The sequence below is a fragment of the Hyperoodon ampullatus genome (assembly GCF_949752795.1).
Source record: "Hyperoodon ampullatus genome assembly, chromosome: 2".
Classification (NCBI taxonomy): Eukaryota; Metazoa; Chordata; class Mammalia; order Artiodactyla; family Ziphiidae; genus Hyperoodon; species Hyperoodon ampullatus.
Window position 1 is genome coordinate 82,791,673 of NC_136915.1, and position 27,356 is coordinate 82,819,028.

At 35.5% G+C, this 27,356-nt stretch overlaps 1 protein-coding gene across 7 annotated transcripts in view; it reads right to left on the minus strand.

Annotated features, from left to right (window-relative positions):
* EVI5 (ecotropic viral integration site 5) overlaps positions 1–27,356 on the minus strand; it is a gene marked incomplete at both ends in the record, with an annotated part of 231,451 nt that overhangs the window by 138,768 nt on the left and 65,327 nt on the right. For 5 of the 7 annotated variants that reach the window (XM_079696539.1, XM_079696537.1, XM_079696536.1 and 2 more), the window contains 4 exons: positions 328–402; positions 1,224–1,448; positions 2,104–2,293; positions 23,350–23,579. In XM_079696539.1, coding sequence (XP_079552665.1) covers positions 328–402; positions 1,224–1,448; positions 2,104–2,293; positions 23,350–23,579 — 720 coding nt within the window. Of the gene's footprint in view, positions 1–327; positions 403–1,223; positions 1,449–2,103; positions 2,294–23,349; positions 23,580–27,356 lie in introns of those variants that run through there. The other 2 variants (XM_079696540.1, XM_079696541.1) reach the window with 1 other exon arrangement.

Here is a 27,356-nt window from a genome sequence, read left to right on the forward strand (position 1 = left end):
CCAACACTTTAATCAGTCCTCCTTGGCTGGGAAAAGATTATTCTTCATTAAATATTGACATATAAGTTAAGATTTAAAAGTAGATACAGGCTTTAGAGAATATTATGGTCCAAATGTAGATAAGGTGAAATTTGATTTAATGGCAGGATATCTATTGTATGCTATTTTCAACACTTTTAATATTTTAAAATGCAAACTAAATGTTCCTATTTAGACTATGTTTAGGGGGAAATACCCAATATCCACTTACTAAAACAAGGATGATATTTAAGTTCTCCAACTTTAATAAAGAACTTAATTGGACATTTAATACTTATACTAACTTACCTGCATAAGCAACAATCCAACTATAAAAGCACTTCCTTGACAATAACCAACCTCACGATCCACTAAAGAATATGCCTAAAAAGTAAAAAATGTTGTTCAAAATACTTTAACATGATATATCATACCTTCCTTCTCTAAAAGCCTAAAGACAGTAAGAAGGTGGATTAAAGACCATTTATTTTTTAGAGAAGCTCTTGCTTGCTTTGTTGTAGACGTTATCCTATCCTGTAAGTATTTTAAAAGCAAATGATTTATTACATAAAATTTTATTTTCATGATTTCCCAATTAGGAACTGACAACTCCTAAGGACAAGAAAATAAAGGAATTTATACTCAGGAAAATGACAAAGCTTAAAAATCAGTAAAAATATATATGTGACAAAGATCCAATCTAGAGTAGAATGAAGGTAAAGCACTGACAAAACTGAAATGATTTAATAAGAAATCAATATTTCACAGAGGTAGCTAGAAGGAAAAGGAATTATGCAAAGGGAAAAGGCAACACTGGAGAAAAAATTACAATGGCACACACTTTTAAGGGCTAAGAGCTCTTAGCAATGCTGGCCACAGCAAGCAAAAAATTTGCTCCCAGATTGTGAAACTCATAGAAGGTGAATTATTCATTCTCATGGAAGATCTTCTCTATGGTATGTATAGTGATTTATAGGTTATTTGATTTCAGTCAAGTAATACCAAGCAATGTGAGGAATTTTCTAAGAGTTCTCCAAACTAGACAATAATCTAGCATCAGAATTAAAGCCAAAATTATGCTAAAGTCAAATTTATTGCCAAAGCAACTGATTACTGGGGTGAGTTCATACTTCATTATGAGAAATGTTTAATTTCAACCTCCTGAGAATTCATTTCATCTCAAAAAATGAATAAATCGAACTTACCTTCATTACATTAAACAAAACCTCCTGTCCAAGACTATCTTTTTCCTTAAAAAAATTGTGTTCAGGATAAGTTCTAGCAATGTCCCTTCGGATCAATTTTTCACAAGGTGAGGTCATTTTCAGGAGTTCTGAATACTGATCCTTAATTGGCATACTTTGTGCACTGCACAAAAGTTGCCAAACTATTGCTCTAAAATGATGGGGTATCCCTTTACGAACAAGTTCCTACAAATAAAAATAAAAATAAAAATGTTTAAGTGACTTATTTAGACTTCCTACCTTGAAAGCCAAAGAAGACTTATTGGAGGTTGGAATAGAGTAAATGACTTTCTCAAATTTATAATTCACAACTACTTTTATAATAAGACTAGGGAACTTTTTAACCAAGGCTAAGATTTGGCTAAGATACGGGTATATTCTGTTCTGATCAGAGGGACAACAATGCCATGGATAAATTCTTGTCATTTCACTCAGAGTATGGCTTCTAAAGGCATCAAGGACCTGATAATCTGCAGAGCTGTGGATGATGGCACTGTAACCATCATCTTTCAAAGGGTTGTTTTATGTTTTAAAATAAAAAAAGTAAAATACTGGTAACTGAAGGATGTAGGATGTCACAACTTCCATTTCTGAATCTATAAAATAAGAGAATTTAATATCTAAAATAATTTTCAGCTATATATATATTTCTACAATTAGGAGACCTCTATAACAATTGATAGTTACAAACCAAAACTTCTATGGGCACAAATATATAAAGCAGACCTCTTCATCATAGCACTTGGGAAGTACTAGAATCTGATTTTTTTTAATCCTCTATTAATTGATGCCTCATGCCCTTTGGGATAAGAGGAAGGACTTAAGCAAAGAATATGAATACCTTAACTTGCTTTTCCTTCTTTTTGCGCACATCTTCCCATTCATTAACAATTCTCCCCCAAAGAATCCAACAGTCTTCTTCAAGGTGACTGAGGTTGCTGGAGGCTGATGAACTTGATACAAGGGAGGAGCCACTGTTTCTTCTTGATCCATTTACAGATCTTAAAGATTTACTATCTGTTTCTAACAATCTAAAACATAATTAAAAATTGCTCAACATCTCACTGTGACACTAGATGACATGATGATACTTAAGAGCTTCACTACTGCAATTTAGCCATGGTTTTAAAATATATATAATTTCAATAATATTTGGTCGGCATCTATAAAATTAACTGCTGTATTTTTTCTACTAAGCATAGCAATTTCAAAATTTGAAATAGTAAATTATGTTAAATATTTTACTATTAGTCCCCTCATAATTTCCCTTCATCACCACTAAACATTCAAATTAAAAGAAATCTTCTGGTGAGAAAAGTGATTGGGAGGGCTTCAGGAAAAAAAAAACTACTTGGAAGAGGTATAACCAATTCCATGGAAGAACTAACCCTATCATGTTTACAATGTGTCTAGGGCTAAAAAAGTAAGGCAGACACACAAATTAATCAAATCCCTAGTCTTTTTTCATTTTGCTTTTACCGAAGCATAACTAACCTGCCCAAACAAAAAGTGTTTTGTTTGGCCCATGCAATGTTTGAGTAAAAAAATGAATTATTACTAAAACTAAAATGAGGAGATTTCATTTATGTTTATATACACATATATTTATATTTATTTACAATTCTGGATTTTCTTGAAAAATAAAAAGATAGGGCAAAACTAGGCCCACATTCCTAAACAGAAACAACAGGATGTAGCAGAATAGGAGCTTCTCCCTTTAAATGAGAAAGGACTTTAATCCACTAACTCTCCATAATCCCTACTATCTCCCAAAAACTCAGGCCAACTAACAGCTGCCACTTATTATTGGACTTGAGCTTTTAAACTGAAACGTCTTTACTCTTAAGGCCCTGTTTAAGGCCTCTTCCTTATCTGTAGAATGATGGGTTAAGATAATTTCAGAGATCCATTCCATGACTCATTACAACATCAAATCCATTATTTCTTTCACATGTACACAGGCTATTAAAAAAAAAGGCTGGAAAAATGTGGCTCTATCATTATAAAGATGTAAATTATATGTCATTCAATAGATTATTAAAACATCTGTTTGGGTATTTAACATGGCTACTATTTACTTCCAGTAACTCCTTCAGAAAATAATCTGCTTAGACAAGAAATGCTCCCAATACTAATTTATGATATAAAAAAACTAATTAAGAAAAGAAACGTATGAGTCAAATTATACCTAGGAGATTATAAAAACACCCTTTGTGAGCCAGATTTATATCTTGCTCATCTTTATATCCCTTCATATCATCTTTGTATTTAGCTCAATACAAAGTACACTGAACACTGACTGAATTGAAATAAAATCAAAATCCCCATATTAAAAAATACTGTCAAATACCAGATAGTCATATCCAATAACACAGTAATATAAACTGTACTCATTCTATCCTTATTCATGGGATAATTTAATACATTTTTATGGCAACAATAAATTAAATAAAATGTCCCAAATATTCCTAGGAACAGAAAAACTTACAAAACAGCCAAATTCAGGGTCAACTCTTTGCTATAAATATTCTTTATCAGAAAAAACTAATTAGGACTTCCCTGGTGGTGCAGTGGTTAAGAATCCGCCTGCCAATGCAGGGGACATGGGTTTGAGCCCTGGTCCGGGAAGATCCCGCATGCTGCGAAGAAATTAAACCCGTGCTCCACAACTACTGAGCCTGCGCTCTAAAGCACGCAAGCCACAACTACTGAAGCCCGCACACCTAGAGCCCATGCTCCGCAACAAGAGAAGCCACCGCAAGAAGAAGCCCGCCCACCACAAGGAAGAGTAGCCCCCGCTCGCCGCAACTAGAGAAAGCCCGCGTGCAGCAACGAAGACCCAATGCAGCCAAAAATAAATAAATAAAATAAATTTGTATAAAAAAGAAAAAACTAATTAATGATAATGTTTTGCTTTAAATACTATTTTTCCCATGTTATTTTAGTAAGTCCATAATATATCTTATGAAAAAATTAGTGTATGTATATAAGTAATTTTATGTATGACTCTAAACCTTAAGAATTATAAATGGAATACAGAAACAAACTTTACAGAAATAACCTGAACCTAAGTTCTTCATTTCACTTACTCACTGAATGCTTGCTATATGCCAAATAATTAAATTGCACCACTACCATTAACAAAGAGACATGCAGTTAAAAAGAAAATAATGGTATTTCCTAAGCTAAACATAAATTTGAGATATAATGAAAGTATAGATGAAAAAGTACCCAAATAGAAGTTTTCTTTTTTTTTTTAAGAGTCAGAAGGGTCTCAGAGATCCCCACATTGTAACTTTAAGTATAAGCAGGAAAGCCAAGAATTCATGAGCAGATTAGACAAAAGGGTTAAGCAGTTCACCTTCAGAGGACAATGAAATAAGTAACATAAACAAATATACAAAACTGTGAAAAACATTTACAAATGAAATATTCCAAGTAAAGACATTACATTATATTGTCTCTGCCTTAATTCACATATTAAAAAAATGACTCAAAATGGACAATAGGCCTGAATATAAAACCTAAAACTATATAACTCTTAGAAGAAAACAGGAAAAAGTCTTCACAACCTTGGAATAGGCAAAATTTGTTAACGGGACACAAGGATACACTAACAATAAAGGAAAAAACAGATTTAAGAAATACTAAATTGGACTTCAAACTTAAAAAGCTCTGTTTTAAGAAAATGAAAATGTATGTCACAAACTGAAAAAAAAAAATCCTCAACATATGCATATAACAAAAGATTGGTATCCAGAGTACATGAAGAACACTTAAAATTGATAATTAAGAAGGCAAACAACACATCTTTTTAAAAATGAGTAAGAGACTTAAACTGACACTTTCCAAAACAAAACAGTCAAGTGGTCAATAAGCAACTGAAAAACATTCAACATCCTTAGTCACCAGGGAAACCCAGGTTAAAACCACACTATGTACACATTAGAATGGCTACAATTCTACAGATTGGTCATACCAAGTGTGGCTAAAGATGGGAGCAGTTGTGACTTTCATATAACCATGTCAGGAGTATGTAAGAGTTCAACCACTTTGAAGAACTGTTTGGCAATTCTTTTTTTTTTTTTTTTACATCTTTATTGGAGTATAATTGCTTTACAATGGTGTGTTAGTTTCTGCTTTATAACAAAGTGAATCAGTTATACATATATGTATGTTCCCATATCTCTTCCCTCTTGCGTCTCCCTCCCTCCCACCCTCCCTATCCCACCCCTCTAGGTGGTCACAAAGCACCGAGCTGATCTCCCTGTGCTATGCGGCTGCTTCCCACTAGCTATCTATTTTACATTTGGTAGTGTATATATGTCCATGCCACTCTCTCATTTTGTCACAGCTTACCCTTCCCCCTCCCCATATCCTCAAGTCCATTCTCTAGTAGGTCTGTGTCTTTATTCCTGTCTTACCCCTAGGTTCTTCATGACATTTTTTTCCCTTAGATTCCATATATATGTGTTAGCATATGGTATTTGTCTTTCTCTTTCTGACTTACTTCACTCTGTATGACAGACTCTAGGTCCATCCACCTCACTATAAATAACTCAATTTCATTTCTTTTTATGGCTGAGTAATATTCCATTGTATATATGTGCCACATCTTCTTTATCCATTCATCTGATGATGGACACTTAGGTTGTTTCCATCTTCTGGCTATTGTAAATAGAGCTGCAATGAACATTTTGCTACATGACTCTTTTTGAATTATGGTTTTCTCAGGGTATATGCCCAGTAGCGGGATTGCTGGGTCATATGGTAGTTCTATTTGTAGCTTTTTAAGGAACCTCCATACTGTTCTCCATGGTGGCTATACCAATTCACATTCCCACCAGCAGTGCAAGAGTGTTCCCTTTTCTCCACACCCTCTCCAGCATTTATTGTTTCTAGATTTTTTGATGATGGCCATTCTGACTGGTGTGGGGTGATATCTCATTGCTTTGATTTGCATTTCTCTAATGATTAATGATGTTGAGCATTCTTTCATGTGTTTGTTGGCACTCTGTATATCTTCTTTGGAGAAATATCTATTTAGGTCTTCTGCCCATTTTTGGATTGGGTTGTTTGTTTTTTTGTTATTGAGCTGCATGAGAGGCTTGTAAATTTTGGAGATTAATCCTTTGTCAGTTGCTTCATTTGCAAATATTTTCTCCCATGCTCGGGGCTGTCTTTTGGTCTTGTTAATGGTTTCCTTTGCTGTGCAAAGGCTTTGAAGTTTCATTAGGTCCCATTTGTTTATTTTTGTTTTTATTTCCATTTCTCTAGGAGGTGGGTCAAAAAGGATCTTGTTGTGATTTATGTCATAGAGTGTTCTGCCTATGTTTTCCTCTAAGAGTTTTATAGTGTCTGGCCTTACATTTAGGTCTTTAATCCATTTTGAGTTTATTTTTGTGTATGGTGTTAGGGAGTGTTCTAATCTCAAACTTTTACAGGTAGCTGTCCAGTTTTCCCAGCACCACTTATTGAAGTGGCTGTCCTTTCTCCACTGTACATTCCTGCCTCCTTTATCAAAGATAAGGTGACCAGGGCTTCCCTGGTGGCGCAGTGGTTGAGAGTCCGCCTGCCGATGCAGGGGACACAGGTTCGTGCCCAGGTCCGGGAAGATCCCACATTTCACGGAGCAGCTAGGCCCGTGAGCCATGGCTGCTGAGCCTGCGTGTCTGGAGCCTGTGCTCCACAGCGGGAGAGGCCACAACAGTGAGAAGCCCGTGTACCACAAAAAAAAAAAAAAAAAAGATAAGATGACCATATGTGCATGGGTTTATCTCTGGGCTTTCTATCCTGTTCCACTGATCTATATTTCTGTTTTTATGCCAGTACCATACTGTCTTGATTACTGTAGCTTTGTAGTATAGTCTGAAGTCAGGGAGCCTGATTCCTCCAGCTCTGCTTTTTGTTCTCAAGATTGCTTTGGCTATTCGTGGTCTTTTGTGTTTCCATACAAATTGTGAAATTTTTTGTTCTAGTTCTGTGAAAAATGCCAGTGGTAGTTTGATAGGGATTGCACTGAATCTGTAGATTGCTTTGGGCAGTAGGGTCATTTTCACAATGTTGATTCTTCCTATCCAAGAACATGGTATATCTCTCCATCTATTTGTATCATCTTTAATTTCTTTCATCAGTGTCTTATAATTTTCTGCATACAGGTCTTTTGTCTCCTTAGGTAGGTTTATTCCTAAATATTTTATTCTTTTTGTTGCAATGGTAAATGGGAGTGCTTTCTTGATTTCACTTTCAGATTTTTTTGGCAATTCTTTACAAAGTTAAACATATTTTTATATGACACAGCAAGAGAAATGAAAACCTACATCCAGAAAAAGACTTGCAATTGAACATTCAGAAGAGCTTTATTCATAATAGCCAAAGCCCAGAAACAACCCCAATATTCAGAAAAATAATCAAATTGTGATATATTCATTCACTGCAACACTATTCAGCAATAAAAAGAAACAAACATTGATACATACATGAATCTTATAAACATTAGGTGAAAGAAGCCTGATGCAGACAAATACATGCTATATGATTCCACTTATAAGAAGTGCAAGAACAAGTCTTCACATATTGTAGAAGAAAAGTCTTCCTAAACATGACACCAAAAGCATAAGTAACAATAAAGAATATATATAAATTGGACTCATCAAAGTTTTAAATGTTTTGTACCTCACTGGATGCCATCAAGGAAGTGAAAACAGGGACTTCCCTGATGGTGCACTGGTTAAGAATCCACCTGCGAATGCAGGGGACACAGGTTTGAGCCCTGGTCTGGGAGGATCCCACATGCTGTGGAGTGACTAAGCCTGTGCGCCACAACTGCTGAGCCTGCGCTCTAGAGCCCATGAGCCACAACTACTGAGCCCACGCGCTGCATCTATTGAAGCCCACGTGCCTAGAGCCCATGCACTGCAACTAGAGAAGCCACCGCAATGAGAAGTCCGCACACCGCAACAAAGAGTAGCCCCCGCTCGCCGCAACTAGAGAAAGCCCGTGCGCAGCAACGAAGACCCAACACAGCCAAAACTAATAAATAAATTAAAATAAATAAATAATTTAAAAAATGAAAAAATAATAAAAAATAAATAAAATAAAAAGAAAGTGAAAAGAAAACCCACAGAATGGGAAAAATATTTGTAACCCATGAGTCTTGTATCTAGAACACATAAATAACTCTTACAACTCAATAAGAAAAAGACAAACAAACCAATTTAAAAATGGGTACAGGGACTTCCCTGGTAGCACAGTGGTTGAGAATCCACCTGCCAGTGCAGGAGCCACGGGTTCGAGCCCTGGAAGATCCCACATGCCGCAGAGCAACTAAGCCTGTGCACCGCAACTACTGAGCCTGCGCTCTAGATCCCGCGAGCCACAACTACTGAGCCTATGTGCCACAACTACCGAAGCCCGTGAACATAGAGCCCATGCTCCGCAACAAAGAGTAGCCGCCGCTTGCCGCAACTAGAGAAAGCCTGTGCGCAGCAACGAAGACTCAAGGCAGGCAAAAATTTATTAATTAAAAAAAATAAAGCAATCATTAAAAAAAATAAAAAATAAATAAAACGGGCACAGAGTAAGAATAGACAATTCTCCAAAGATATAGAAATGGCCAATAAACACATAAAAAGATGCTCAACATCACTAATGATTAGGGAAATGTCAATCAAAACCATAACAACACACCACTTCACAACCACTAGTATGGCTATAATCGAAAGGACAAATAATAAGTGTTGGTGAAGATATGGAGACACAGGAACCCTCAGACACTACTGATGGGAATAGAAAGTGGTTAAAACCACTTCGGGAAATAGTCTGGCAATTCCTTAAATGGTTAAACATAGAATTACCATACGAGTCAGCCATTCCACTCTTAGGTATATATTCAAGAAAAATGAAAATCTATGTCCACACAAAACTTATACAACGAATTTTCATGGCAGTATTATTCATAATAGCCAAAAAGTGGAAACAGTTCAAATGTCCATCAAGTGCCGAATGAATAAAAACACTGGTATATCCATAAGGTGTAATATCATTCAGTCTTGAAAATAAATGAAGTAGTGATACATGTTACAACATGGATGAACCTTGAAAACACTATGCTAAGTGAAAGAACCAGTCACAACAGGAAACATATTGTATGATTCCATTTATAGGAAATAGCTAGAATTCAGAAAGTAGATTAGATGTTGCTGAGGACTGGAGTGGGAGTAAGGGGAACAAGGAGGAATGGGCAGTGGCTGCTAATGGATACAAAGTTTCTTCTGGGGGTGATGAAAATGTTCTAAAATTGATTGTGGTGATTGGTTGCACAACTCTGTGAATATATGAAAAAACACTCAATTGTACACTTCATATGTGTGAACTGCAGTATATGAATTATAGCCCCCAAATGCTGTTATATCGAAAAAAGAACGAAATATATCCATGGCAATAAAAATCAGATGAAAAGTTTCAGGTGGTGGGGTTGCTAAAAAGGGCACAAATGAATATTCTAAGATGACAGAAATTGTCTCCCTGTTAATGGCCTGTGGGTTATACACAGGTGTATACATCTATCAAAGCTCTAACTGTACACTTAAGAATTGTGCATTTCTCTGTTGCAAATTATACATCAACTTTATAAAAATGTATTAAAAATACTCTCTCTGGTTAATGACATTAGGGGTAGTGAGAATTAGGTGAGAAACTACTGCTTTTTATTACTAGAAGCCCTTCAGAATTGTTTTAAAAACCATGACTATTACTATCACAAAAAACAGTAACTGTTTTTTATATATTAAGTGTATCTATTTCATAAAGAAAGGTAAGTATGAACACTACTTCCTTTCTCTTTTTTCAAATTTGTTGGTCACTCTATCAAAATTTAGAATTTTCTAAGGAAAAACTTTATAATTTTTTTCCAGTGCTATGGATACAATGAAATCCTTCTGAGAAAACGTTAACATTTTCCAAAAGAAGTAACACTTGAATTGATACTATCAAGTCTCTCCCCACTAGCTACTTAGTCATGGTATGCAGGAGAAGAATTTACATACTAATTAAGAATAGGTAGACCTTACAGAATGTGTAATTAGAATCATATACTTTTATTTCTTTTTCCTAAAAGCAGTGATTAAAAAAAAAAAAAAAAAAAAACCTCAGGAAGACTCCTAGACAGGTTGCCACCTAGTTTAAATTGAATTAAAATACTCTTGACATGGTAGTAGAGGCACACTGCCTGAAAATGTTTCCAAAGACTTTAGCCTGGCAATTGAGAAAGTGGTAATACAACATTACTCATGATCCATGGGCTAGTGAGAAGTCTGTTCAAAACTTATTCAGTTATCTTCCTCTTCCCAGAGCACATGGCTTCACTGCCTTGCATGGATTTACTGTAATTAAAAAAATAAATAAATAAAAGGAAACTACCTTCCCACCCCATCATAATTTCCTTATGACTAATAAGAAGAAATTTATCAAATTAAGGAAAAGAATACTGGCCTGGTAGGAATACTGTATGCTATAATCAAAGGCATTCCCCATAGGTATGTGTGGCCTGCTGCTATACAATAATTCAGAGGCCCAAATTTATTCATCCTCCTAGAATGCTGCCAGACTACGACATCAGAGTTGAATCTCTACTGACTGGAGAATAAATACATAGTCCTCGGTCTCCTAGCTAAGCAATTCCAAATCTCTGTACCTCCAGCTCTAAGGGCCACATTCAAAATGGTTACAGCTCCACATTATCTGAGGTGGAGGTGCTAAAGCCAATTATCAGTTGGACTTCAAATAGTATCAAGGATGGAAAAAGTCTAGGATTGTTTGCTTGCAGAAGCTTAGAATATTTGGCAGAGAGAAAGCATTTCCAGTTCCCTAATAGATAGGACTAGGGACTAAAGTGAGAACAAGGGAATATGCCAACAAAGAGAGTAATCAGGGTCTTTGGGTCTTATTTTAGAGAGATTACCTTCACCATATTGCTCCTACTGAGAAGTGAACCTTCACCTCACCAAGGGATCACCTATCTGAGGAAAATGGTACTCTGTGCACTTCAATGATGGGTACATGAAAAAAAAAAAGTAGCTTATGTATATAGCAGGACATATTTGATAAACATGAAAGAAAAAAAAACCTCTACTTACTACAATACTATGAAAAATACAAAGGAGGAGAAGATAAAGAATGGGTTCTCTTTTGGGTTATTTGGAATAGAAGTACTTGTGAGACTTATCCATATAGATAAGAAGTCCAGAAGTTGAAAAGTCTACAAATGGAAATTGGGCAATTATTTGACAAACTTTTTGAATATCCTGCTGTACTCAGTATAATGCCTTCCTATGGATACCAGAAATAAGAGAGCAGGATACAAAAACGACAGGTCAACATGCCATTTGGGAATGTGTAAACTGCTAAGTTAATTTATAAAGAACTAAGGGAAGATCTAAGAAAGCTAAGGAAGAAAGCTGCTATACAAGAAAAACACTTGGAAAGCTAAATACACTGGCACTTTATTGCAGAGGGAGCAACTTTTCAAACATAGGGTTCAAACACTCTTGTAATGTTACACCAAACAAACAGGATATGAAAGTGCACGGAGAAAGACAGCAGCTTGCTGGCTAAAAGAAAGGCAAATCAATAGCAACAAAATACACGTCTGACTCACAGGAGTCACACCCTTTCACAGCAACATCATCAAGCACATATACAAGTCTCAGAACAAGAGAAACAAGAAGGGACAATTAAGAGAAAAGACAAGGAATTAGCACAGGAAACAATTCAGAGACAACTCAGGAGGGAGGTGCCTCAACGACAAGAATCTCTCCAGTTCTGAAAGCATAAGGGTTTTCTTTGGCTTTTGTTTCAAGATGAGATCTCAGAGAAGGGGAATGCAGGAGTCTTGCAGCCCCCTCTCAAATATTCTGATCAGAAACTGATGGTTGGCAATCTGTATATATTCTTGGGAGAAATGTCTATTTAAGTCTTCTACCCATTTTTGGCTTGCATTGTTTGTTTTTTTGATATTGAGCTGCATGAGAGGCTTGTAAATTTTAGAGGTTAATCCTTTGTCAGTTGCTTCATTTGCAAATATTTTCTCCCATTCTGAGGGTTGTCTTTTTTCTTGTTTATGGTCTCCTTTGCTGTGCAAAAGCTTTTAAGTTTCATTAGGTCCCATTTGTTTATTTTTGTTTTCATTTCCTTTTCTCTAGGAGGTGGGTCAAAAGGATCTTGCTGTGATTTATGTCATAGAGTGTTCTGACTATGTTTTCCTCTAAGAGTTTTATAGTGTCTGGCCTTACATTTAGGTCTTTAATCCATTTTGAGTTTATTTTTGTGTATGGTTTTAGGGAGCGTTCTAATTTCATTCTTTTACAGGTAGCTGTCCAGTTTTCCCAGCACCACTTATTGAAGAGGCTGCCTTTTCTCCATTGTATATGCTTGCCCCCCTTATCAAAAATAAGGTGACCATATGTGCATGGGTTTATCTCTGGGCTTTCTATCCTGTTCCATTGATCTATATTTGTTTTTGTGCCAGTACCATACTGTCTTAATTACTGCAGCTTTGTAGTATAGTCTGAAGTCTGGGAGCCTGATTCCTCCAGCTCTGTTTTTCTTTCTCAAGATTGCTCTGGCTGTTTGGGATATTTTGTGTTTCCATACAAATTGTGAAATTTTTTGTTCTAGTTCTGTGAAAAATGCCATTGGTAGTTTGATAGGGATTGCACTGAATTTGTAGATTGCTTTGGGTAGTCTAGTCACTTTCACAATGTTGATTCTTCCAATCCAAGAACACGATATATCTCTCCATCTGTCTGTATCATCTTATTCTTTCATCAGTGTCTCATAGTTTTCTGCATACAGGTCTTTCGTCTCCTTAGGTAGGTTTATTCCTAGGTATTTTACTCTTTTTGTTGCAATGGGAAATGGGAGTGTTTCCTTAATTTCTCTTTCAGATTTTCATCATTAGTGTATAGGAATGCAAGAGATTTCTGTGCCTTAATTTTGTATTCTGCTACTTTACCAAATTCATGGATTAGAGAACAGTATGGAGGTTCCCTAAAAAACTAAAAATAGAACTACCATGTGACCCAGCAATCCCACTACTGGGCAAAAACCCTGAGAAAACCATAATTCAAAAAGAGACATGTACCACACTGTTCACTGCAGCTCTATTTACAATAGTCAGGACATGGAAGCCACCTAAGTGTCCATCAACAGATGAATGGATAAAGAAGATGTGGCACATATATACAGTGGAATATTACTCAGCCATAAAAAGAAATGAAATTGAGTTATTTTTAGTGAGGTGGATGGACCTAGAGACTGTCATACAGAGTGAAGTAAGTCAGAAAGAGAAAAATAAATACCTTATGCTAACACATATATATAGAATCTAAAAAAAAAAAGGTTCTGAAGAGCCTAGGGCCAGGACAGGAATAAAGATGTAGATGTAGAGAATGGACTTGAGGACACAGGTAGGGGGAAGGGTAAGCTGTGACCAAGTGAGAGAGTAGCATGGACTTATATATAATACCAAATGTAAAATAGATAGCTAGTGGGAAGCAGCCCCATAGCACAGGGAGATCAGGTCCGTGCTTTGTGACCACCTAGAAGGGTGGGATAGGGAGGGTGGGAGGGAGATGCAAGAGGGAGGAGATATGGGGATATATGTATATGTATAGCTGATTCACTTTGTTATAAAGCAGAAATTAACACACCATTGTAAAGCAATTATAATCCAATAAAGATGTTTTAAAAAATTGAAAAAAAGAAACTTATGGTTTACTGATTGCTTTACGCAGACATTCCAGACAGAAAGCATAGACATTGCAGACTGAAGCTAAACTAGCTGCAACAGAAATAGTAAAATAAATTCTTTTAATTAATCATATCATCAAACTCCTCAGGAAATCAGACAATGGATTAAAAATTTTAAACAATCCTATGAAAAGAAAAAGAATAAAGAGTTCGAGTGAAGATCTAAAGGCTTCTCCTATGATTAAAAATACATGAATTTTTAACGCAAAGACTTGAAAATACATGTTTTGTTCAGAAGCTTTTTACTACTTCCTTAAATGTTCATGGCTGTGTTATAGAGAGTATCCTTAGGAAAACTGAGGTAATACTGTGGTGGTAAAATTATAAACATAAAAGTTAGATCACCTAGATCAGCACTGTCCAACAGAAATATAATGCAAGCCCCTACATAATTTTAAATATTCTAATAGCCAAATTTAAAGTATAAAGAAATAGTTGCAATTAATTTAAATAATTTATTTTATCAAATATAGTCAAAATATTACGTATTTTTAGTATGTAATCAAAATTTTTTTAATTAATGAGATTCTCCCCCCCCCCCAAATCAGCTTTTCAAAATCTAGAGTATATTTTACTCTTACAGCCCATCAGAATTTAGACCAGCAACATTTCAGGAGCTCAACTGTCACATATGGCTAATGGCTTCCATATTGGACAGTGTAGACTTAGATATTGGTAGGATACAAAGATATATAAATTGAGGCTTCAAAGATTCCTGCTTACCATATTTAAAAAAATAAATAAAATACATTTACTTTAGTTTAGAAGAACCATTTCCTCATCCTCATATTTCACCCCCCAAAATCTGCTAAAAAGTAAAATCTGATTCTAAATAACAGAATGCAAAAGGAAACAAACATGGTTGCAATGTCAAACTTTTAAACCACAAAAATAATAGCCCGTTTAAAATTTAAATTAGCACTATTCCCCTCCTTAATTAAAATGCATTGCTATTACGCTTGAACCTTACCTTCTTAAATTCATCTCAGCCAAAGCCTTTGTATTTTGAAAATGAAAAACACATTTAACACAGAAAAAAAAATAGCTGTCCCATTTCAACTTCAAGGCTATCAATAATTAACTTTCATCAAACAGATCTTTGACATTGTATTGAACCATTTCTTCACATTTTCCTGGGGTTGCCAGATGCACTGATTTTTAGAAAGTGATAACTGCAGTAAAACTATGGGAAGGAAAAACAGTTTCTTTATAGAATTTGGTATTTTCATGTTTCTTCAATTTTAATTTTCTAAAATACTGCCAAAGAATTTTACTCTTTCTCATTCAAAGATGGTTAAACAACACAAGAGATTCATCTACATTTGCAAAAGAGAAGAAGAAATCCTAAATAAAAGCATCTCCCCTGTTAGAAGTAACAGTAGTGTCTCAATTTTTACTTTAGATACATAACTTGCATATCTATGTTACAAACCACAGAAGTGGTCAGAGAAAATTTAGTTTATTATTCTTGCAATTTTTTTCTTGGACTTAATACATTGCTGGGGTACTAGAGCAGAACAGAGGAAGGTGAGCTAGATCTTAGTGTTTGTCATTTTATTTTTTATTAAAGTCAGAAAGATGTGTTTTTCCACCAGGATTGTTCTCCTAAGGCAAAACAAAATATTGCTACATTTACCCATTCTCTACACATAAATCCTTCCCATGGATTCTGAGTTTTAATGATTTTTTTAAAAAGAGTGAGAGACTCAAAATGTGAACTCAAAAAAGTACAAAGTTTTGAGTAATTCCACACAAGAACAAAGGGTGTAAACCCTCTGCTTCTTTTACTTCTTCAAAGTCTTACTTGTCAAAATCTCTTTTCTAGACATCTTTAAACAATTCTAACAATTATTATTTAATTGTTAACCTATATGCCAAGCACATCTAGTACTCTGGAATAAATTGTGAATTACTTGAGAAAAAGTTCATCTATACACACATCACTTGCAACAATTTTTATATGGTGTTTTCTATATTTTAGTTATACAGTAATTATTGATCATAACCATAAAAATAAATTCAACTTTGGTCACTTACAAACTCAGGGCCAAAGTTATCTTTTGTGCAAACTACTTTTCCATGTAAGAACCAATTCAAAACTTATAAATTCTTTACATCCTTTAGCACTATCTATAAGTGTTTTACTTCGCCAGTCCTGCCCTGGTTTTATATTCCACTAAGTTTTCCACACCATACACCTCCTTTTGTTCTCTTTAAGAGTCCCCGCCACTTTGTTTTCTGTGAGCATCTATTTGCTCATAACTGCCTTCACACAACCCAACACTCCACTTTGCTCTTTCATGAGCCACTTCCAAATTCATCTTACCCAAGAAACTTTGCCAATCTACATAGTATGCTAGAAAACTACCTCCTCCTAAAACCTCAACCAAAAGACTTTGCTCTAAATCTTTCAAATGTAATAAGCAAAGGGGCATAAAGTTAATACCAATACACACATAAAACCCACATAAAGTTATCATCATGTGGCACACCAAGCTTTCTATCTTACCCATCAAATGCTGAGAGTCGAAGAAAACCCTTTAAAAGCACTTTCTAGGAAACAATAATCAGAAGGGGACAATTTCTATTGCCAGGTTTGAATGGGCTAACATTAGGTCTTCTTCTAGGTGTTCATTTGGGCCAGGCTCAAAATCTCTAGCTTGTAAATTCTATTTCCAGGTAATTTCTTTCACGTCTCTATTTTCTGTCTCCATATCAACAGAAAGGGACCAAACCTGAGGACAGGTCATGTGAAAGCAAAAATTTCAACAACTACCTCAGCAATCAATTTTTTTAAAGCTGAGCAGAGTTAATATTCAGAATATATAAGACTTTGGCCAACAGGCAACAATGGACAGCAATTTCTGAAACTCAGGAGAAAAGTGGGGTAAGACCTTTGACTGCCATCTTACCTGCCATGAGAGAGTTTCCAGATTCTGGCATGCGTAGGAAGAATTCAACAGAACCTAGTGAACTTTCTCAACTGAGCAGAGCTGAGTGCATGAGGAGACCAAAGTGGCTAGTGTCCAAGGAACAGAGTATCAGAGAGGTAAGAAGTACACAAACAAGACCTTCAGAGATTGACAGAGGATACCCATTAAGAATTCAGCTGGGAACTGATCAGCACATGTTTGTAAGGAAACTACCCAAAGCTAGAGAAAAAAACCACCAGAAAAGATTAGATTTAACAGTGGCCACCATTCACACAGGGCCAGGAATAGTATCTGTCCCCACCGGCCAGGCTGGAAAACCTGTTTCAAGGCATACTGGGTAAAGTACACAAAGGGTCGTGCCTCAGTAGGAGGGAGTAATAGCCCTAGGCTGTACATTACTCCAGAGCAAATTCTTTCCAAGTAACTTAACTGCATTCTTGAACAAAGCTCAAGAATATTTATAGGAAAACAGCCAAACCAAGTGAGGTAAAATTCACAATGTGAGACATCCAATCAAATATTATCAGGCATGCAAAGAAGCAGAAAAATATAACCAATCAGAAGAAAAAGCAATTAATCAAAAGCAAACTGGTATTGATAGAAATGTTAGAACTACCAGACAAGGCCATTAAAAGTTATTAAGACTATATTCCTGTATATTCAAAACTTAAGTAGAGACATACAAACAACACTCAGCTCCACCTTCTAGAGATGAACAATGTGACAGATGGAAAAACACACTGGATAGGATTAATGGCAAATTAGACATGGCAGATCATAATATAGAGAACTTGAATACAAAGCAATAAAAATTTTCCAGAAAGTGAACACGATATCAGTGAACTGTGGAACAACTTCGAGTGGCCTAATATTTGTGTAATTAAGAGTCACTGAGGAGGAGGATAGAAAGGAACAAAAAAATTTTGAAGGGGCTTCCCTGGTGGCACAGTGGTTGACAGTCCACCTGCCGATGCAGGGGACATGGGTTCGTGCCCCGGTCCAGGAAGATCCCACATGCCGCAGAGCAACTATAGGCCCGTGAGCCATGGCTGCTGAGCCTGCACGTCCGGAGCCTGTGCTCCGCAGTGGGAGAGGCCATAACAGTGAGAGGCCCGTGTACCACAAAAAGAAAAAAAAAAAAAAAAAAAACCAAAGAGCACCAGAAATAGAAGCTATGTAGGCAAATATAAGATTTTTTTCTTATTATTTCAATCTCATTTCGAAGATAATTGACTACTGAAGCAAAAATAATAATGTAGTATGGGTTTTATAACATATACAAAAGCAAAATGCATGATAAAACTAGCACAAAGGATTGGAGAGGAGAAATGGAAATGTACTATTCTAAGTTCTTACACTACGTGTGAAATGGTATGAGATCTCTTGAAGGCATACTGTGCTAAGTTAGTTAAGGATGTATACTATGAACCGCAAAGCAACCAGCAAAATAACAAAAAGTTATAGCCAATAAATCAACAAAAGATAAAACAGAATCATAAACATTTCATTCAGTCAAAAGGCCGAAAAATTAAAAGATAAAGAATAGTAAAACAAGATGACAAATATAAAAATAACCATATCAAGAATTACATTAAATGTAAATGATCTATTTTCCTCAAAACCTAGAAAATACTATGTTAAGTAAAAGAAGCTAGTCACAAAAGACTACCAATGAAATGTCCAGAATAGGCAAATCCATGGAGACAGAAAGTAGATTAGTGGTTACCAGCAGCTGGAAGGAGGGAGGAAAGGGGAGACTAATGGGTACAAAGTTTCTTTTGGGAGTCATAAAAATGTTCTGAAATTGGATAGTGGTAATGTTTGCAGAACTCTGTGAGTGTACTAAAAATACCACTAAATTGTACACTTTAAAGGGATGGATTTTATGGTATGTGAATAATTAAGAGCACAATAACAATACAATAAAAATACTGGAAAAGGTGCTGAAATAATAATAAGCATATATTTTCTAAGATCCAGCAAGAAGATTCTAATCCCCACTTCACTCTATAAGGAGTGTGAGTATGTGATCTGCTTTGGCCAATAAAATGTGAGTTGAAGTTATGTGTATCACTCTCTAGCAGATGCTTTAAGATATATTTCCACTATTTGCCATGAGTCTGGTTTATCCTGCATAGGGGCTGGTCACTGGTCCAGAAATGAAGAAGTGTGCAGCAAAAATGTACTCAGCCTGCAGTTTGAGATGAACATTAATGTGAGCAAGAAATAAAATTTTGTCATAATTTTTTTAAAAAGTGATCTAATTACTGTAATTAAAAGGCAAAGCTTGTCAGATTGTATTTTAAAAAGCAAGAGCCACTATATGCTGTCTAACTGACAAACTTTAAAGATAAAGAAAAAAATAGAATAAAAGTAAAGGATGGAAAAATATATAAAATTTTAACATTATTCAAAAGAAAGCTACAGTGACTAGATGAGATAAAGTAGATTTCTAAGCAAACAATATTACTAGGGATAATGAGTGCATTTCACAACAGGACATAACAATTCTGAATGTTTATATACACAATAATAAAACTTCAAATTACATGAAAACAAAGACTGATAAAATTTAAAGAGAAATAAATCCACAATTATAGTTGGAGGTTTCAATACTCCTCTCTCAACAGCTGACATCAATATCTGATACAACAAGTAAACATAAAACCAGCAAAGATACAGCAGACTTGAATAACACTATCCATTAATTTGAATCAATTAACATTTATAGAATATGCCACCAAACAACAGCTAAATACACAATCTTCTCAAGTGCACATAAAATATTTATCAAAACGGACCACACTCAGGACCATAAAATTTAAAGGGATGTTGCTAAAGCAGAGCTTTAGGAGAAACGTACAGCACTAAACACTTATATTAGAAAAGAGGAAAGATCACAAAGACATTACAAGGACACAAGACATTACAGATAAAGGTCAAAGACATCGGAAGACAACTACAGAACAATTTCCCTCCTGAACATAGATGCAAAAATTCCAAACAAAATTTTAGCACATCAAATCCAACAATATTTTATAAAGACAGTAAACAATACTTTATAAAGACAGTATATAATGACTAAGAGGGGTTTATCCTAGGAATGCAAAGTTGGTTTAACATTTAAAAATCAATGTAATTTGCCATATTAAACTAAAAGAGGAAAACAATGTAATCATTTCAAAAGATTCAGGAAAAGCATTTGACAAAATCCAACTTCTGTTTCTTATAAACTCACAGCAAATGAGAAATAGAAAGGAACTTCTTCAATTTGATAAAAGTCATCTACAGAAACCTACAATTAACTTCATATTTAATGCTTTCCCCTTAAGATCAGGAAAACAAGGCTATCTGTTCATCGCTTACACTCAAATTTGTACTGGAGGTACTAGTCAGTTGCAATAAGGCAAGAAAAAGATATAAAAGGCATCCATATTGTAAAGGAAGACACAAACATGCTTTTATTCACAGACCACATGCTCATCTATGTAGAAAATCTAATGGAATCTAAAAAAAACAACAAAACCTACCAGAACAAGTGAATTTATCAAGGCAGCAGGATACACGAATGACAAAAGAAAAATGATTGTATTTCTATATGGTAGCAATGAACAATCAAAAATTAAATTTACGGGCTTCCCTGGTGGTGCAGTGGTTGAGAGTCCACCTGCCAATGCAGGGGACACAGGTTCGTGCCCTGATCCGGGAAGATCCCACATGCTGCGGAGCGGCTAGGCCCGTGAGCGATGGCCACTGAGCCTGCGCGTCTGGAGCCTGTGTTCCGCAATGGGAGAGGCCACAACAGTGAGAGGCCCGCGTACCGCAAAAAAAAAAAAAAAAAAAAAAATTTAAATTTACAAAAACAATACCATGCACAAGTAATAAGTAAATGAGAAATATATTGTGTCCATGGGTGGAAGGCAATACTGTTAGGAATTCAACAGCATTCTGTATAAAATCTCAGCAAGCATTTTTGCACAAATTACTTCATGTAAAATTCACAAGGGTATGATACACAGCAAAAATAGTCAAAAGAACAAAGATGGAGGATTAACACTATCTGATTTCAAGACTTATTAGAAAGCTACAATAATCAAGACAGTGTCATACTAACATTAAAGTAGACAAATAGCTCAGTGGAACAGAAAAAGAATCCAGAAATAAGCACATAACGTATACAGACAGCTGACTTTTGACAAAAGTGCAAAAGTAATTAAGTGGAGAAAGGACAGTCTTTTCAACAAATACAAAAACAATTAAACATGCATATTCAAAAACTGAACTTTGATCTATGTTCTGTTTCATACAAATAAATTAACTCAAATGTACAACAGTAAATCTAAAACTTAAAAATATAAAACTTCTCTAACACAGGAGTCTACCTGTGTGACCTTGAGCCATCAAAAGCAAAGTCCATAAAAGAACAACTTCAAATTGGACTTAATCACAATTTTAAACTTTTGCTCTTCAAAAGATAATGCTGGGCTTCTCTGGTGGCGCAGTGGTTGAGAGTCCGCCTGCCGATGCAGGGGACACGGGTTTGTGCCCTGGTCCGGGAAGATCCCACATGCCGCGGAGCGGCTGGGCCCGTGAGCCATGGCCGCTGAGCCTGCACGTCCGGAGCCTGTGCTCCGTGACGGGAGAGGCCACAACAGTGAGAGGCCCGCGTACCACAAAAAAAAAAAAAAAAAAAAAAAAAAGATAATGCTAAGAGAATAATCCACAGACTGCAAAAATATATTTGAAAAACATATATATGGATAAAGGACTTGCACCTGAAATATATAAAGAACTCTTAAAACAATAATAAGAAATAATAATACAAAAGCAAACAACCTAATTTTTTTAAATGGGCAAAAATTTCAGACAGACATTTAATCAAAGATGACATACCAATGGCAAATAAGCACATAAAAAGATGCTCAACACCATTAGGGGAATGAAAATTAAAACCACAAGATACAAATACCTATTAGAATGGCTAAAATTAAAAGACTGACTGTACCAAGCATTGGTAAGGATGTAGAAGAGCTGACATATTCATACACTGATGATGAGAATGTGGAAAACTATAGGCCCTTTGGAAAACAGTTTGACAATTAAATGTACACCTACCATATAAACCAGCCATCCCATTACTAGGTATCTACTCAGGAGAAATGAAAGCATAAATCTATACAAAGGTTTATACACAAATGTTTACAGCATTTCACAACAGGTGAGTAGGTAAACTGTGATATATCCATACAATGGAATACTACTAAGCAAAAAAAAGGAATGAAGTATTCATATGTGCTACAACATAAAAATTATGCTAGTGAAATAACCCATTAAAAAAGAGTACATACTGTATGATTCTATTTCTATAAAACTGTAGAAAATGCAAACTCATCTACAGTGACCAAAGGCAAATCAACAGCTATCTGGGGATAGAAAGGCAGATAATAGATATGTTCATTTTCTTGATTTGGTTGATAATTTCACAGGTACATACATATGTCAAAACTTATCAAATTGTACGCGTTAAGTATGTGTACTTTATTATGTACATTATATATCAAAAGAGCTGTTAGAAATTCTCTCTCTTATTACCCTTAAAGCCAGTGGTGGTTTTACTGAATGTAAAAGGACGCTCTTCCAATAACTCTTTAATAGCTGATGCCCTAGAGAACTTCTGATAGTAATATTAGTGAAGGGGCACCCAGGGTCCACAGTACACAGTAATAACAGAGTAAACAAGTATTCTATGTCACACCATTAAAAGAAAAGAATACTCTGCCTTCCATGAATAAATTTATGAAGAGATTTCCCACTCTATATCACAAATCAGATATCCATCCTAAATTAAATAATTCTACAGCTTAACCAAAGGGGACTATTTAGAAAGTTTAAAAACAAAAATGGTAGTTTTATTTGCCTTAAAAATCTTTTCTAAAATTCAGGAAAAATTTAGATAATTTGCTATATTAAGAAAACAAATCTCTACAGCTATCCAAGGCAGAAGAAAATTTTAGTCCAACTTTAGTTTTAAGACCCAACTCCTCCAAAAAAGACTTGAATACTTTTGTTAAGTAGCTTTGATAAACAACGAGCCAAAAACTAAACATTTTTTTTTCCTTTGGCCACGCCACACAGCTTGCGGGACCTCATTTCCTGACCAGGGCTAGAACCCGGGCCACAGCAGTGAAAGCCCAGAATCGTAACCACTAGGCCACCAAGGAACTCCCCTAAACATTCTTAATTTGAACAAATATTTAAAATTTTGATTATGCCATATATACGTACATGAATGGTTGAGTTTGTATGATAATTAAAAGAAAGAAAACCCAAGCAACCTTACTTACCTATTTTGTTCCTCCAGTTTAGCCAGGAGTTCTAAGTCGTCTGGACTCAACTGTGATGGGGAAGATGGTGAAAGGGCTGGCGTTGACAGTGTGGTAGACGAGGATGTAGTGTGTAATGAAGCAGATGGACTTGCCACCTGACTGGCCATCTGACTGACTGTATGTGACACTGTGTTCTTCACCCATGAGAGAGTAGAACTCAACTTTTCTGCAACCTTGTCTGTCGCCACCTAAGAATAAAAATAACAGTTGCATACATCAACTGTATTGTATGCATTACCAAGAACTTGATAATCCTGGTTAGTTTTACTTTATAACCACCATCAGAATATTCTCTTTGAGTTAATAAAGGTAAAACCTGTTTTAGCAATGACTGTCCTAACATACAGCTTTTGGAAACTCCTTATTTCAGTTCTGCGACATGAACAAATTAGAACAATGTTTTCCAAACTACAGGCTAAAATCCATCAGGGAGTGATAAAATCAATTTAATAGGTAACACCACCATTTTTTAAAAATGAAAAAGAGCAGAAAGTGTCAATGTAAAGGTATGTTGTCTTATAAAATTTCTGTCTCAGTTGCATATATGTATTAAAACTACATACTACATGTATGTTGAGTTGAGATATGAAATATATTCTTTATTTGGGTTACAGTCAAAAACATTTGAAAGCCGAGGAACTAAAACATGTCCATTGGGTGATGAGGACAGGGAAATCCTATAATATGACCAACAATTCAACAAAAACTGGGCTTAGCATAAATAAGATGAAATGAGACTCATGATGTATCTTCAAACCACTAAAGAGTATTTTTATTGAAGAGGATGTAGCTCTAGAAGAACAAAATTACGATAAATGATTGATTTAACAGAGTAAGAGAGTTTCAGGGTACAATTTTCAAATAGTTAGAACTAGTCAGAAATAGAATGGGATGCCTAGAAAGAGTAGACATTCTCTACCAATGGCTACAATTAAGAATCCATAACACAACACTGTAAAGCAACCATACTCCAATAAAAAATTTTTTTTAAAAAGAATTCATTATAAGAGGCAACATGGAAACCTAAATGTCCATTGACAGATGAATGGATAAAGAAGATGTGGTACATATATACAATGGAATACTACTCAGCCATAAAAAGAATGAAATAATGCCATTTGCAGCAACATGGATGCAGCTACAGATTATCATACTAAGTGAAGTAAGTCAGAAAGAGAATAACAAATACCATGATATCACTTATATGTGGAATCTAAAATATGACACAATTGAACATATCTATGAAACAGACTCAAGAACATAGAGAATAGACTGGTGGTTGCCAAGAGGGACAGGGGAGGGGTGAAGTGGAGTGGGAGTTTGGGATTAGCAGATGCAAACTGGTATATATAGAATGGATAAACAACAAGGTCTTACTGTATAGCACAGGGAACTATATTTAATATCCTGTGATAAACCATAATGGAAAAGAATATGAAAAAGAATGTTAAAAAAAATTAATTATGAGTCAAAAGTCAAGAGTTGGTTGAAGATGAGTTTCTGTTTTAGATGGGCAACTAGGACCAAAAAAGCCTTTCAAATCCCTCCCATCTCTAAGATTCAATGAACTATACAAACGTCTAATATATTCTTCATAAATCATGCCAAAGTCCTAAGCAGATATGCCTAGAGCAAATTCGTTTGAAACACAAAATATACATAAGTAATATTCAAACAGGCATTATCACTTCAGTAATGAAAAACAATGTGAACAATAACCATATTTGAATATCTATATAAAACTAAACATTCTTAATTTGACTTTACAAAATAAGGTACAGTAGTTTTTTTAAGGGATTATACTTTTTTGAAGCTATCACAAAAAGAGCTTCTTTTTTTTTTTTTTTTTTTTTAAGAGACGGGGTCTCGCTATGTTGCCCAGGCTGGAGTGCAGTGGCTATTCACAGGCGCGATCCCACTACTGATCAGCACGGGAGTTTTGACCTGCTCACCTCTCCTTAGGCAACCTGGTGGTCCCCCGCCCCCAGGAGGTCACCATATTGATGCCGAACTTAGTGCAGACACCCGATTGGCATAGCACACTACAGCCCAGAACTCCTGGGCTCAAGCGATCCTCCGGCCTCAGCCTCCCGAGTAGCTGGGACTACAGGCGCGTGCCACCACACCCAGCTTCTTCTTTTTTTTTTAACAGATCTTTATAGGAGTATAGCTGCTTCACAAATACTGTGTTAGTTTCTGTTGTACAACAAAGTGAATCAGCCATATGCATACATATACCCCATATCCCCTCCCTCTTGAGCCTCCCTATCCCACCCCTCTAAGTTGTCACAAAGCACCAAGCTGATCTCTCTGTGCTATGTGGCTGCTTCCCACTAGCTAACTATTTTACATTTGGTAGTGTATATATGTCGATGCTACTCTCACTTCACCCCAGAGTGAAGATAAGTCAGAAAAAGAAAAAGAGCTTCTTGATTGTGAAGTTCTTAGACAAAAACTATGAAGTGCTTTTACGTGCTTTGAGAAGATCTTAAATTTTATGCAACAGAAAATGACTAAGCACTATAAAGTTGTTTTCTAGACATATTCTCAGCTAACCTTGGTTACATATAGCAACTTATACACACAAAAATTAAACACCAACTTACATACACAAAAAAAGATGCCACCCAGACTATCTTAGCAGATACTACTCTCCCCTCATGGGTTGTCCAAGTCTTTCCTTCTCACTTCATCAACACATACATGTCCCCACTTCCTCCTCACCCCACCCAGCAGCAGAAAAATTCAGTGTAGGGAAAAGGGATTCTAAGGTCATAGTTATGCCACTCAATGTGAGGCTGGAACTTCTGAGACAAAGATTTGATTACAAGTGAATAGGGGCAAGAGTTTTATTAACGTAAAGATACCTCTCATTTTCTTTTCATTTTCAATAACTTTTTCGTTTTAGAACTTACTTCCCTTGGAATGGCATTATAGAAGGGATCAGGGAGCTCTTACTGTTGAGGGAAGAACCCCCAAGAAAGACAAGCAGGATGAAGTAGGGGAACCAAGGAAAAGAAGTATGGGGACGATCATTTAGGCTTCCAGGCCAAAAAAAAAAAAGTCCTCGCCAATGAAAAGACCAGCAGCACAGTTCATTAAGGCAAAAGGCCAGATAGTAACCAAATAATTTAGCCAGAACTTCCTTTGTACCAGGAAATGGTAAGAGCCATGGCAGACAACAAGATAGCCTGTTGTAGTTTGTTATCCTATTGATTTTCTCTACTCAGTTACAACTACAAATTCAATTGTGAAGATGGCACTAATTTGCATCCCACAAGCACACTATATTGTAAAACAGAAAACCTAACATGTAAAATTTACAGAAAAATGTTACCCTTTACTAACACTGATGACTAATTTCAAATATACTCACAACTTTCAAAAATTAATGCTTACAATAAGGACCTACTGCATAGCACAGGGAACTATATTCAGTATCTTGTAATAACCTATAAGGGAAAAGAATCTGAAAAAAAAAAGAATCAAAGGATCACTTTGATTTATACACCGGAAACACTATAAATCAACTATACTTCAATCTTAAAATTAAAGTATATGGAAATAAATACGGAAAAAAATTTTTAAAGAAAGAATTAATGCTTTACATTTCCATTATATAAAAGTTCTCTACTCGAGCTAACTTTAGCAAAGCAAAAGACACCTATTATTTGCTTTAATTTGTTTTTAAAAATAAATTTATCATACCCTTTCTGCACACTGTAGCAACAGGCTTCCATTTAAAAAATTTGGAATAACCCAGAGCACAATCCTGACATCCTTTCAACCTTGATGAAATGAGATTCAGTCTATAACTACTGAAGGTTCAACAACCCATCTTTACAATTTAAAATTCTTAAATATAACTGGAGTATTTAATTGCAGTTGCACTTTAATAAAGTTTAATTCTCATGGTTCTAGAAATCCCACAGGACTGAGTTATTTTTCATATATCATCATGTCCT